Consider the following 12,966-nt stretch of genomic DNA (forward strand, 5'->3'; position numbering starts at 1 on the left):
ATTTTTTATAAAAAATAATATTAATTTAGACGGATTCAAAATTTGATTCACTATTTTTCGGTCAAATTAATTTATCTGACATAATTTTGACAAAAATAATATAATTTAAGTGATTATATGTGTTAAATTTTAATTATTAAAAAATATCTTTAAAAAAAGACATTTTCTGCGTTTTTATGGGAGCATTCCCTTTATATTAACCGCGTATTTGAAAACTTTTAATAGTATAAAATTGAATTAAATTTTAGTGTTTTGAATAAATTAATAAAATTATAGAATTGAATTGAATTCTAATATTTAAAATTTTTATCAAATGAATTAAAATTTTATAATAAATATTTTATTTTTTATTAATATAATATTATATTTAAATAATAAATATATTTATTTATTAAATTATATGAAATAATTAAATAAATATATTTTTGACTAATTTTTTTTTTCAACTAAAATTTGTTCACCTCTTTTAAAAAAATAAAAATTAGATTAATCTAAAAATATTAAATTTAAAAAATATTATTATTAATTAAAAAAATTAAATAATTTTTCTTGGCTGATTTTAACGACAAACCACCAACAGAAAATAAACATGAACTATCAAGAACCAACTTGTTGAATGGTTTAATCACATAGCAAATAAAAAAAATAAAAACATAGTTATTAAGGATAAATTATAGTAACTAATTCATGTTATTAAAATGGAACAAAATTATGCTACTTTTTATTAGTGTTATAGTTGACACAAGTTCGCTTAAAATGTTAAGACTTATTGATAAACGCTTGGTGTCATTAGTCTAAGTTAAACATATAAAATTTATACATATGGATATTTTTTTTAGATCTATATAATAGATTTTTCAAAAAAAGAAAAATAGCTATATATTATAGGTTTAATTACTCTATTGGTCCCTATAGTTTTGCGAAATTTTCAAATAGGTCTCTATACTTTTTTTCCTTTTAATTGTATTCTTGCACCAAATTTTATTGAGTAAAGTATCGTTTTTGTCCTCAACGTTTGGGGTAAATCCTATTTATGTCCCTAACGTTTAAATCGTCCTATTTGTATTCCTAACGTTTGTAAAAGTGATTCAATGTTATCTTGCTGTCAATTACACATTATGAGCGCTTTAGTTTGAGTTTTAAAAATCTCTTCTTGAAGTTAGAATACAAATGTTTGGGATAGAATTAATGATCTAGTCCGAAAAATAGCTCATCAAATGTTGAAACTAATTCCTACAACATTTACATAATTCACTTTTCTAGGGACATAATTGAATCTAAATACAAATAGTGGGTATAATATTAAAATCGACCACATCCAAATGAGACCTAATTGAGAATGAATACATCCAAGTGAGAATAATTAAAAAATATATTCTGATTTGTTAGTATAATTGATAGTAGGATAACATTGAATCACTTTTATAAACGTTAAGGATACAAATAGGACGATTTAAACGTTAGGGACACAAATAGGACTTACCCCAACGTTAGGGACAAAAACGATACTTTACTCAATTTTATTTTTAATTGGATCCTTATACTTTTTTTTTTCTTTTATTTGGGTCTCTGCACCAATTTTTTTTTTAATTGAGTTTCTATATAATTAAACCAATTACTGTTAAGAAGGATCTAATTGAAAAAAAATTTTGGTGCAGAGACCCAATTAAAAAGAAAAAAAAGTATAGGGACCTAATTGAAAATTTTGCGAAATTATAGGGACCAATAGAGTAATTAAACCTATATTATATTAAGTGAATTGAAAAAAAAAAAAGAAAGGGAAGGGAATTAAGGTAGGGAGAGAAGAGAAAGTATGTGTTAAAAGGTGAGAAGCTTTGAGAAAAAGTGAATGAGAAATATTAAAAATTAATTAAATTATAAAGATATTTTAAACATTTTAAATTTTAAGTGAAATTTTAATAGAATTAAATTTTAAATCAGATCTATTTAAATTGGAATTAATTTTGAGAAAAAATAATAGAATTAAATTGAATTTTATCTAAACTAATTTAAATATTTTTATTTCAAATACCGAAATTGAATTCAATTTTCATAGAAATTAAATTTTAAAAAATTTTCAAATATCCTGTAATTTTTTTTTATCCCACATTTTTTAGCTTCCATCATTTTCCATATACCAACGGTATTTAAAAGAAGGAAAAATATAGGATACCAATATAATATTTACTAATTTATTCTCAACAATAATTAATTATTATATTTTAATTATAATTAGCATTAACATGTATATTTATAAGGAGACACATTCACAAAGATACTTCTATTAATTATAATTATAAAAAAGATATTTTTATTAAATACATCTACAAAGATATTTCTATTAAATACAATCACAAACAAAAATTGAAAGAAATTGGTAGAATCCTTATTAATTAAGTGGCGAAATCGTTAAAAGAAAAAGAAAATACTGTACTGTCTACTGACATCTACGGTCCTGTGCGTATATGTTAGATGACTAATTTATGTACCCAAATTGCTACTAATTAATTAAAATGAGAAACCCCAAAAACGTGGTTTGATCAATCGGCCACAAATTAAAGAGGATGGATCTATTACTATATATTATCACATGGCAACTTCTGATTCGGTCCCGTAATTTAGTCTTTCTTCCCACACCAACTTGGATGCAAACTCATCTTGTTCAGGAATTTGTTCCTGCACACATTCACATTTTCTTATATGACTAGGATCAATGCATAGTAAAGAGCATTGAATATTTGATTATCAACTTGTATTTTACGTTATTTATATCTCCATTTTGCTTTGCTCAAAGGAAAAGGGGTTGTCCTTGAACCACGAAAACATTTGATGAAATGTCCATCATTTTAATATATTGAGTAAACTAGCTAGTAATAATTTGCTTATGAAATGTACATTGTAACGAAAATTTAGTAAATAAATAAAATAAACACGGGATGATACCAAAAAACTGTTTGACAAAGTTGTCCAAAACAAATCTCATTTCCGCCAACCGCAAGCTGATGAGTACATTTTTTAAGAACTAGAAATTGGTTTGAATTTTAGAAGTTAAACTGTGAAAATTTTAGTTTTTGAAAGCTTAATTAGTGAATTAACTAGATTGATCAGATTCTCTTCCTATCTATTCATAAGACAAGATCAATCAAGGAATCCAGAGGCAGGATTTTCTACGGGCTCTATAGGCCTTCACGAATGCGTCTTCTCGTCATAATATGGACGATTCCTAATTCATCGTTAAAACGTTAATTTCTTAGTAATAAGAGAAAGGGCTATGCTATTATCGGGATCTTCATAGCGAAATTAAAGAATTGCCTAAAGATTCAAGTTATTACCAGATCAGCTGGAGAATTGGGTATAGCCTTCCGGGTTGGCTCCCACGTAACCCCTTCATCAAGAACGAAAGACCAAGAATGGCCTCTTTGAAAGAAGACGACAGACATGCTGGGAAGGAAAAGAAAGGAGAGAGAGGAAAAGTAGAAAAAGGAAGGGGGGAGGAGACTCGCCTCAATACTTCCCACTAAAAATTGTTATGTACATATTAAATATTAATTATTATGTATTTTATTATTTATTTTTAATATATGTTATATTTTACTATATATATATATGGTTAGAAGCAATAATGATACCTCTAAGTCTAGCATCAATTGTTTGGCTGTGGGAGCCGAGACGATAATGCGACGTGAAGTTGAGGATATAAAGCCTTCATCAACTGCCTTGTCAATGAAGGACAGCAACGAATTATAGAATCCGTCCACATTCAACAGCCCCACCGGCATGAAACCCAACAACACACATTATGTTATTATATTATTACAACCAATCTTCCATTTACCAACAATTCTGTGTGACATCTCTTCTTTAAAACTTAAGAGCTCTTACCTTTTCTTTATCATTATAAAATACTGCATGCTATGGTATCTATAATTATTGTAGGTATCACTACAACAAATAGCATTTTAACGACGGTTTTTTTAATGCTTGGTGACGGTTTTAACTGTTACTAAATGGCTTTGCGACGGTTAAAGAAAGCGTCACAGATTTGAGCGTCGCCAGCTGACATAGTGACGGTTTTGGACCACCGTTGATAAGGAGTGTCGCTAAATTGTTTGTGACGGTTTTTAAAGTATAAAACCGTCACTAATTTGTAACACTTGTAAAGGTGTTTTTTATACTGTATTTCGCAACATTTTGAAACTGTCGTTAAATTACTAAATTCTGTGACAGTTTTTTCTTATATTTCATGACTATTTTAAACCGTCACTAAGTTACTAGTTCTTATGATAGTTTTTAGACATATTTAGTGATTATTTAAATCGTCACAATATTTTTAGTGACAGTTTTTCTATTTAAAACCGTTACTAAGTTATTTATTCCTGTGACAGTTTTTCCTATATTTAGTGACAGTTTTAAACTGTCATAATCTCTTCAACATCAAAGATTTCTATTATCAAAAGTTAAATTCTAGAAATGATATTGTATTTCAACAAATCAAAATTCAATCCCACAAATTTTACAAAAATAGCAACAATGTATTTCAAAAGTTGAATTCTACAAATTCTAATTACATAGTCATAATCCCACTTAAACTCTCCTTCTTTCTTAGCCTTCTTCTCATCATACCTATAAAAACATAAAAGAAATAAAAGAAAATTATATTACTTAAATCAAAGAATAACAATCATGAATAACAATCATGTATAGGTTCACACTTTAAGAATTTGGTAAAATTAAAAATTGAGATATGATCATTTCCTCTTGCATTAGGGAATAACACTAATTTAGCATCTTCAACAATTTTGAGAAATTTTTTAGGACTTTGATACTTCTTTATTAGCCTTCTTCTCTTCATACCTGTAAAAACATAGTAAAAAATATAATTAAAGAGTTCCATGTTAATAAATGGTGCACACTGCACAGTTTATCAAAGAAATAAAAGAAAAAATAAATATAAATTAAAACGGCACATTTGGTATGACTTGTATACTACTAGTGGTTCATCAAGAAGAAATGTGCTTTAGCAAGACTTAATCAATTTGCTAATTACACAACTTAATCTTTTATCACCAATATTTACTTACAAATTATTCCTTAAAGTTTAGTTCGTCAAGAATTACTCCTAAAAATAATAAAGAATTGATTTGACTCATGTTGGACGCACTCATTTGGGACCTTATCAGTTCATCAAATGAGAGAGTGTGGCTTCACCCTTGAGTGGGACCTACACTACATCCTATCATGATATGGTAATGAACTTTTCAATTTGTCCACATCACTCTTCAATTAAATATGCTATAGGCTTACACGGTTAAATTCTGCTTCACAAAAGGAGACTAAAGTAGGGGAAAAGATGAAAATGAGAACAAACAAACTTGAAGTCGGCAAAACACAATCCAATTGACATAAAAGGTGGTTTCAACTTCTAGCAAGTAAAGTATCTGCATATATAAGTTTTCAACTCATAACCAATTAGACATAAACCAATGGCTGCGTGGCAAGGAAGCATGCTTACCTCCCACGTTGCAGCTGATAGTGTTTCACCGGATTCACTCTCTTTTAGCGGCCTTGTTTCTATCCAAGGGCAATCAATGCTCCCTTCTCCTAACCATGCCAAATACTACCAGGAAAGTAAGCAAAACCCAAAAATAGTGCAATCACAAATCATATGAAATGACCAAAGATTAGATTGAAACCACAAATTCTACCTATGACTAATCCACAATATAAACTCAGAGCCAACTAAAAGCATTGTTAAATACTCAATTGAAGAGCTAATTCACAATATAATATGAACAAAAGTATATATGTAATGTACTATTTTAATATACTATAGTTTTCATCCTTACATGATGAAGCAAACTTAAACTTAATTACCCTCCCACATATAGCTAAAGTCTTCCAAGAAATCATCACGTGATTCCAAAATGTATGTAGTGGTTGATTCACCAAAATAAATGAAAAACATGAGAAGTAAATTACTGTGCTAACACTCATATATCACAGATGAAATAACTAATTCAAACTAATTAAAAGAATATCAAGCATTAAATTACATACACGACTAACAGTTTTTGACTCAACTTCCACATTCCAAAGTTGCTGTTAAGTCAATGAAGGAAGATCACAAAATGATAATGAAGCTCAATGATTGATTTGAAATTTCGAATTCCTTCCCAATTTTGGGGCATAACAAGGAATTAGGACAATATTCATAGCCTAGAAACAGATTAATTAGCAACAAAAACATATGTGACAAGTCTGGAATTTGTTTGAAGCATCTCTACTTTTACATTTTTAAACATTATTACTAAGCAAAATCAATCATAGATGCATGAAAGTAATGAGTAATTAAATTTGCAGAAGCATAATTAAACACATGCTAAGTAAATATAAACCACTTTTCCACATTACTATTGACTAAAACCAATCTTAGATAAATCAAAGTCATCAGTGATGAAGCTCGCAAATGCTGAACCAATCTAATTGACAAATGAACTAACATTTAACCAATCTAACTAAAAAATTAGCTAATTTTTAACCAATCCAACTGATTTCTTCAACTGTGAAATATTACTAGTCTCTCCTTATGCTTCTAACTTTCTATTAATCTAACAGATCCTAAGCTTTTCAGATACTAAACTACTAAACATAAATCACTCAATTTCAGTATTGTTAAATACTCAATTGAAGAGCTAATTCACAATATAATATGAACAAAAGTAAAACATCAAAGCGGAGACTATAATAAACCCTAATGATAAGAGCATTTTTAATGTCAGACTTGTACTACAATAGCAATAGAAATAAGAGAATGCAAAGAAAAAAAATCAAACAAATTTGGTTGAAGCATTTCATCGAACATGTTGAATATTGTAGTTGAAAGAGAAGAAATGGTTACTGAAAAGAGCCCAGAGATTAAAGAGCTCCTGCTGAATTTAATCACACATTGAATTTACATCTCATAAAGAGGCAATATCAAAGCTAATCTAATAAAATAGATCAATGAACAAAGAAATTAGAAAATTTGAATCCATATATGTTAACACATCAAGTCATCAACCATCAATTAATCAAAAAACAAGATCTTGAGAGAGGCACAGAAACTAGATGAGAGCAGATCAGTGGAGAGAACTGACCAAAGGCGAGAGAGTTCAGAGGCAGTGACGGAGACTGAGGGATCAGAGCAGAGAGCAGAGCAGCGGTTGCGAGAGCAGATTTGAAGCAAAAACAGAGCAACGGCGGAAAGCGGCATAAAAGAGCAAAAAAGAGCAGATCGGAGACGAGCTCAGAGGTGGCGAACGACAAATGCTAACTTCCTAGAGATTCAGATTCAGAGTTTACCTGGCCCTTAAATATGTTCCTCAAATAAACAATAAAGGCCATTAAAAGAGTTTACCTGGCCCTTATCCAAAAGATATCGACAAAGGGACTCCGAATCATCAATTCTACCAAATCCTTCAGCTTCTTTTCCATAGTAGTAGCTGAAATCAATGAATAGATAAAATGCCCCCTGCATGTGGGAAGAAAGAGTACACATTTATGAAGCAGAACAACAAACATATTAGGAAGAGACAAAACACAGAGAATAACTATTAGGGAATTAACAAAAACATAATTGAGTTTTCTCAAACCTGGGGTTCTGATATTTTAAGACCCTCAATTTCCCTAAAACTTTTAACCAAGAAATCTCATCCCTACAAGATGAGAAAATTAGAATTTTCTTGGTATGCTAATATTACACATGATAAAAAAAACTGAGAAAAGGGAGTAACAGCATTTGCTGCCAACAGACCTGAACCACAAGAGCTTCACCGAACATCCTGAAATCTGTGGCACAGAGAGGTTCAACTGTTAAACCAAAACCAAAAGAAGAGCCAGCCAAATTGAGTTTCCCTATTCAAAGCTCAAATTTCTCTTCCCTAAGGGCCATTTCGGCAGCCTCTTCCTCCTCATCATCAAGCACAAAGTACTCATTCTTCTCCATAGGCCTAAACATATAGGACATCACCATGTAAAATGCAAGGCTCACGGTCTCCTCGGCTGCATTGCTCACCCACTGGTACTTATAATTAAAAGATTCAGCATAATGCTATTCTTGCTTTTTCAATACTTAGAATAAATACATCAATGGGAGATTATAAAATTAAACAATCTAGAAGAAAAAAATTAATCTGAACAGAATTTGAAACCTTGTCGAAATTTCAGTGTCTTAGTGGATCCTCTTGATGAAGTAAACACATCCTCAATACCAGCGAACTACAACACCTTCTTTGGAACCCTCATACTCTATTGATATAAAAAATTAGGCAAGAATAGAATACAAGGAGACATCTTCAATTATATATAAAAGTCGTGAAACTTCAATGCTAACAAATCCGTACAAGGCATAACAAAGTCATAGTATCCCCTATTTTCAGATTTCAATCATGATTATACAAAAATTTGATCCTCCTGAAACTTAAATTTGCATATTTCCTCCCTGGAGATTACGTGTATCATAGATATAAAAATAAAAAATTGAAAAAGAAAGAAGACAGATATACCGTCGATGGCCTGAGTGATTGATTCGAAATCCATGAAAGTTTTGGTTGCTCTGTCGTGAGAGCTCTGAATTAGAATGATCGGTCGCGATTTGACTGCAGAATGTGAAAAGAACAGAATAGATTAGGGTTTTATACTCGTGAAAGAGGGGAAGAGAAGGACGAGGGGGACGGGGGACGGCGAACGGCGAACGGCGAACGGCAATCGGTAAATGGCAAACGGCGAACGAAGAATGGAGAATGGCGAACGCAAACTGCAGTGCGATGAAGGCTAAGCTGTGGTGATACTTTCTCATGTCCTCTTCTCATATCAAACGAGCATGAATAAGGTGGAAGAAATAGGAAGTAAATGAAAAAGTGTAAGAGGTATAGTCTCAACATAGTGACTAGTGACAGTTAAAAAAATTGATGCAAAAGTGTCACAGTATTGCTAAATAGAGACATTTATTTTAAGTGTCGTAAAATAAGCGTAGCTATATACTTAATTTGTTGTAGTGTATGGTGACTATTTATTTTTAGAAATACTTCAAAATATTATTAAAATTAAAGTAAATATTTTTATTATTTAATAATATTTTTAATTTAAAAATAAAAAATTACTAAAATATAAAAAAAATTAACTTTCGTTTCAATAATATTTTTGAAATATTATTAAAATTATTTAGTTATTGTAACTATCATAATTATAGACACTATAAATTCTACCTTATAAAATAGAATATATATATATATATATATATATATATATATATATATATATATATATATATATATATATATATATATATATATATCTTGTTCAAAAGAAAACCTCTAACTAAACATAATATATATATATATATATATATATATAACAATAAAAATTTGTCTATATATATATATGATCCACGTACGTACAAAACTTTTTATATTCTCTTTGTTTTTCATTTTAGAAAACAGTCAATTAGAAAGTTGTCGACTTTCAGTGTAACAACTTTGTAAATGTCAACATAACATGTCACAACATAAAAAAATCTTTGTTTTGATTTATTTCCATCCATTTTATATATATTGGTTGATAATGCCATGTTTTAATCTGCTCCTACTCATCAAACACGCAAAATAAACTTCATCATATAATGTACAATTAATGAGACATATGTTCATGTGAATCTGAATTAAATAGCCCACATGCATACATTGTATCGTTTCCCTTTGTTGGTTTGAAGCTTCCTAGCTGTTGAACATATATGGATTGCAAGTTGATAAAACAATTTGTTCACTAGACTTAGGAATATTCAGTCTAATAATTAACCCAAAAAAACATGCATATATCTACCTATGGGTATTATACATGTAACACCCTAACTACCAAAACTCACACTTTCGACTGCGCGGCTCAGATAGATTGGACATTACGACGACTTTTATACTATATAATACTAAAATATGAGCCTGTTTAAAATTTTAAACCGCAATACCGATTTAAAAATATTTTCGTTCGATAACGTACATCCATAGATACCATACAACTTACGAAAAAACTCATAAAGAGTACATCCATATATATATATATATATATATATATATATATATATATATATATATATATATATATATATATGGTATTACAAGCATTAGCCAATACCATCTCTATCCCTCTTACAGAATACGTAAAGATAAAGGCGAGGAAACAGTAATAAATAATAATCTAAATCAATACAGAGCATGTCAACGACAACTAAATAAACTCTTCGTGACTTCTGCGCCCATATCCTGAAAGGGGAAAAATGTAGGGGGTGAGAACATCATCCTCGAAAGGGTTCTCAGTAGAGGATTTTTTTGGGAATTACTGTAATAGGATACGTGAAGATAAACCGTACCAGTGATTAATAACCGTCTTATGCCTCTTTTCAAAAACAACGGTTTACAATAAAAGTAAAGTCGAAAATTTTTTCTGAAAGAGGAATCGTTCAATTCTCAAAAACTCAAAAGCCTTTCAAAAAGGTTTATCTATGCTGAACCAAAATAGCCTTTCATATTTTTCCAAACCAGAAACACAAAAACGAAACCAACCATCGGTCCATCACATTTCAACCACGGCCCTAGGTCCAAACACTCCAACCAACAACCAATCACCACAGTCCAACAGAGTCTCAGTCGCAAACACAAATAGGAAGGTTCAAGCACAAACAAACAGTTACAGCAAGTAGAACAAATAGCAGTTAATCACAAGTAATCACAAAGGTAAACCAAGTACAATATGCACACTCAAACAATGTCACATAGATGCATATGATGCATGCCTGTCCTAGTGGCTGATGATATCATCTGTCAGTTATAAAGCCAACCCGACAAGTCCTGGTAACTAACCATTGGACTGTCCCTCTGTCGCGCATCCCCAACTCAATTTATACTCAACATAATCGTGATCATAAACATGATCCATATCCAACACCCTCACTGGTGTATATCCAGGGGGCGAGCTCATCCGGAACTTTCACAGTGTCTGGCCACACTTACGACATAGGGTCAACAGAGTCTCGAGCCTCCACCTGGAATGCATGGTGGCTAGCCACTGCTTTCTTCCAGGGAAACTCATGTCTCAAATAGTGGAAGTGCAACATTCACATTTCATTCAATAGCATATATGCATTCATTCTCAGCCATGGATCAACACCCATCTCAGCCATCCGGCTTAAATTCATAATTCATAGTCAGCCATATGACTCATGACTCATTCGGCAATCAGCCATAATTGAATATCATACACAACCATTCCGACTCATAACAAAATAGCACTTCCACGATTCAACATCATCATTTCGCAAAATCGGCATTTAAGCCATAAATTACTTTTTCTCAATCCACTTTACTTTGAAATAAAAAAAGGATTAAAAAATTAATCCTTTCCAGCCTTGGCTTTAAAATTCTCATTTCTCAAATCATCCCAGGCTCACAAGCCACTTTTACTCAAAGTAAAGTCCTTTTTAAAACAACGCCACTCTCGGCATCCTCTTTCCAAAACTTCTAAAACCATGGAAATTAAAGAGTTATTTGAAAATATTCAAAATCCTCCATCCAACAACTGAATTTTATAACGAAAGTTCCTCGACAGAGTCTCAAGTCTTTAGGGGAGATTAACATAACTCATTTCCTCAAATTCACTTAAATCATTAAAACCTTGGCTTCCTGATTTGAGTAACAAAATAGGATCTAAGCCAAACCAAGTCATGTAATCAATTACTCTTTTCAAAGCCGTTTCCTTTACTTAAACAAAAACCAGCTTCAACCCCATGGAAATTCTAAAGCATTTCAACTGCTCAAAAATTATTTTAGTCTTGCAAACATTCAGAACTCAAAGAGTACTTAAAACTTTTCCCAAAATATTTTAGAATGAAACTTGTCAATAGACGTTTAGGTTCTTTCAAAGTCACTGAAACTTCTCTAATTGAAACCCTCAAATCAATTCAAAGGCATAAACCCCCTTTTTTACATTTAAAATAGCCTTAAAGCATAAGTTTCTTCTAAATGACTTGTTCACAAGGAAAATATAATACTTTTCTTAAGAAAAAAGACTAAATCACAATTTTCTTTTTAATAATTCATTTCAGAAGCATAAGACATCCCTTTCTTAATAATTCAGAAAATATAGTAGAAATCTTTAACTCGTGAGTTTCCGAATAACGTTTTAGTAAAGTCCCAGATTCTACCGGAATTTCGGCAGCACCTCCCCTAAAACTTGGACTTTGTCACCCGGTTCGGGTTCCAACAAAACCGTTGCACAATCCTTTTCAACAGCCCAAAATCTAAAATCAGTTCAAAGGCAAGCCAAATTCAACAGTCACCTCATTTCCATTTTTCAAGGAAACCGTTTCAAAATCAAATCATTATCAGCCAAATAAACTCATTTCTAAAGCTTTAAAGAAACGGTTCAGCAACAATGATTTATCAAAACCAGATCATTTAAAGTAAACCAGGCTGAATACAATGGTGTATTCTATTTTTTACATTCTCAAAAAAATTAACTCAAATCAATTCTCAACGGATTAAACTCGATCTCAAATCTTTAAAAGAGTCAACTTGAAAAGCATTCCGTTTCACAAAACCGCACAACGATCCAGCCAAACAACATTCATAATCATTCGAGACAATCAAACAATACATAACGATGATACAATCACCAAATCATTGTCTCACATCAATATCCATATGTAATAATTCCAATATATAAAAATATAGTTTTCGGAAAGCGCCCTTACCTCAAAACGTAAATCCATAACCCAAACGTCTCACAGAGTCCTTTCCGCCTCAACTCGAAATGACAGCAACCAACAACTCGGCTCCACTTGATTTCTCCACAATCTTAACAACTCTAATCGTAACATACAACAACCGAAACTCAATCTTATAGCAATTAACGCCACAAACCTCAGCGTATGATAGC

At 31.0% G+C, this 12,966-nt stretch overlaps 1 protein-coding gene, 1 long non-coding RNA gene and 1 pseudogene across 18 annotated transcripts; all 3 read right to left on the reverse strand.

Moving 5' to 3' along the window:
• Positions 1-2,284: 2,284 nt before the first annotated feature.
• The window catches only part of LOC112754590 (cytokinin riboside 5'-monophosphate phosphoribohydrolase LOG7-like), an 88,827-nt pseudogene continuing 78,145 nt past the window's right edge, over positions 2,285-12,966 (reverse strand).
• Positions 2,893-3,509, reverse strand: LOC140180357 (uncharacterized). Its single transcript, XR_011874410.1, has 2 exons — positions 3,333-3,509; positions 2,893-3,223 (listed from the first exon to the last, which is right to left on the reverse strand). It is a non-coding gene; the product is annotated as an uncharacterized lncRNA (long non-coding RNA).
• LOC112754591 (bifunctional aspartate aminotransferase and glutamate/aspartate-prephenate aminotransferase-like) lies at positions 4,463-8,922 on the reverse strand. 17 transcript variants are annotated; one of them, XR_011874408.1, is made up of 8 exons: positions 8,544-8,917; positions 8,190-8,286; positions 7,793-7,988; positions 7,632-7,694; positions 7,397-7,510; positions 7,137-7,316; positions 5,513-5,617; positions 4,640-4,854 (listed from the first exon to the last, which is right to left on the reverse strand). XR_011874408.1 is itself a non-coding variant. In XM_072220912.1 (4 exons), the coding sequence occupies exons 2-4, from the start codon at positions 7,535-7,537 to the stop codon at positions 4,849-4,851; spliced, it is 252 nt and encodes an 83-aa protein (XP_072077013.1). In that variant the 5' UTR covers positions 7,538-7,694; positions 7,793-8,922; the 3' UTR covers positions 4,640-4,848. The 17 variants fall into 17 exon arrangements, 1 of the variants encoding a protein (XP_072077013.1); XR_011874406.1 differs by having other exon boundaries at positions 7,793-8,040; XR_011874401.1 differs by having other exon boundaries at positions 7,793-8,056; positions 8,544-8,916.

This window comes from Arachis hypogaea, chromosome 16, assembly GCF_003086295.3.
Source record: "Arachis hypogaea cultivar Tifrunner chromosome 16, arahy.Tifrunner.gnm2.J5K5, whole genome shotgun sequence".
Lineage (NCBI taxonomy): Eukaryota > Viridiplantae > Streptophyta > Magnoliopsida > Fabales > Fabaceae > Arachis > Arachis hypogaea.

Excerpts from the sequence above, each read along its gene's own strand:
- LOC112754591 (XM_072220912.1), bottom strand. The coding sequence starts at position 7,537 with ATGTGTACTCTTTCTTCCCACATGCAGGGGGCATTTTATCTATTCATT. Across the intron at positions 5,618-7,396 it reads ATCTTTTGGATAAGGGCCAG|TATTTGGCATGGTTAGGAGA; the intron begins GTAAACTCTTTT and ends CTTTCCTGGTAG.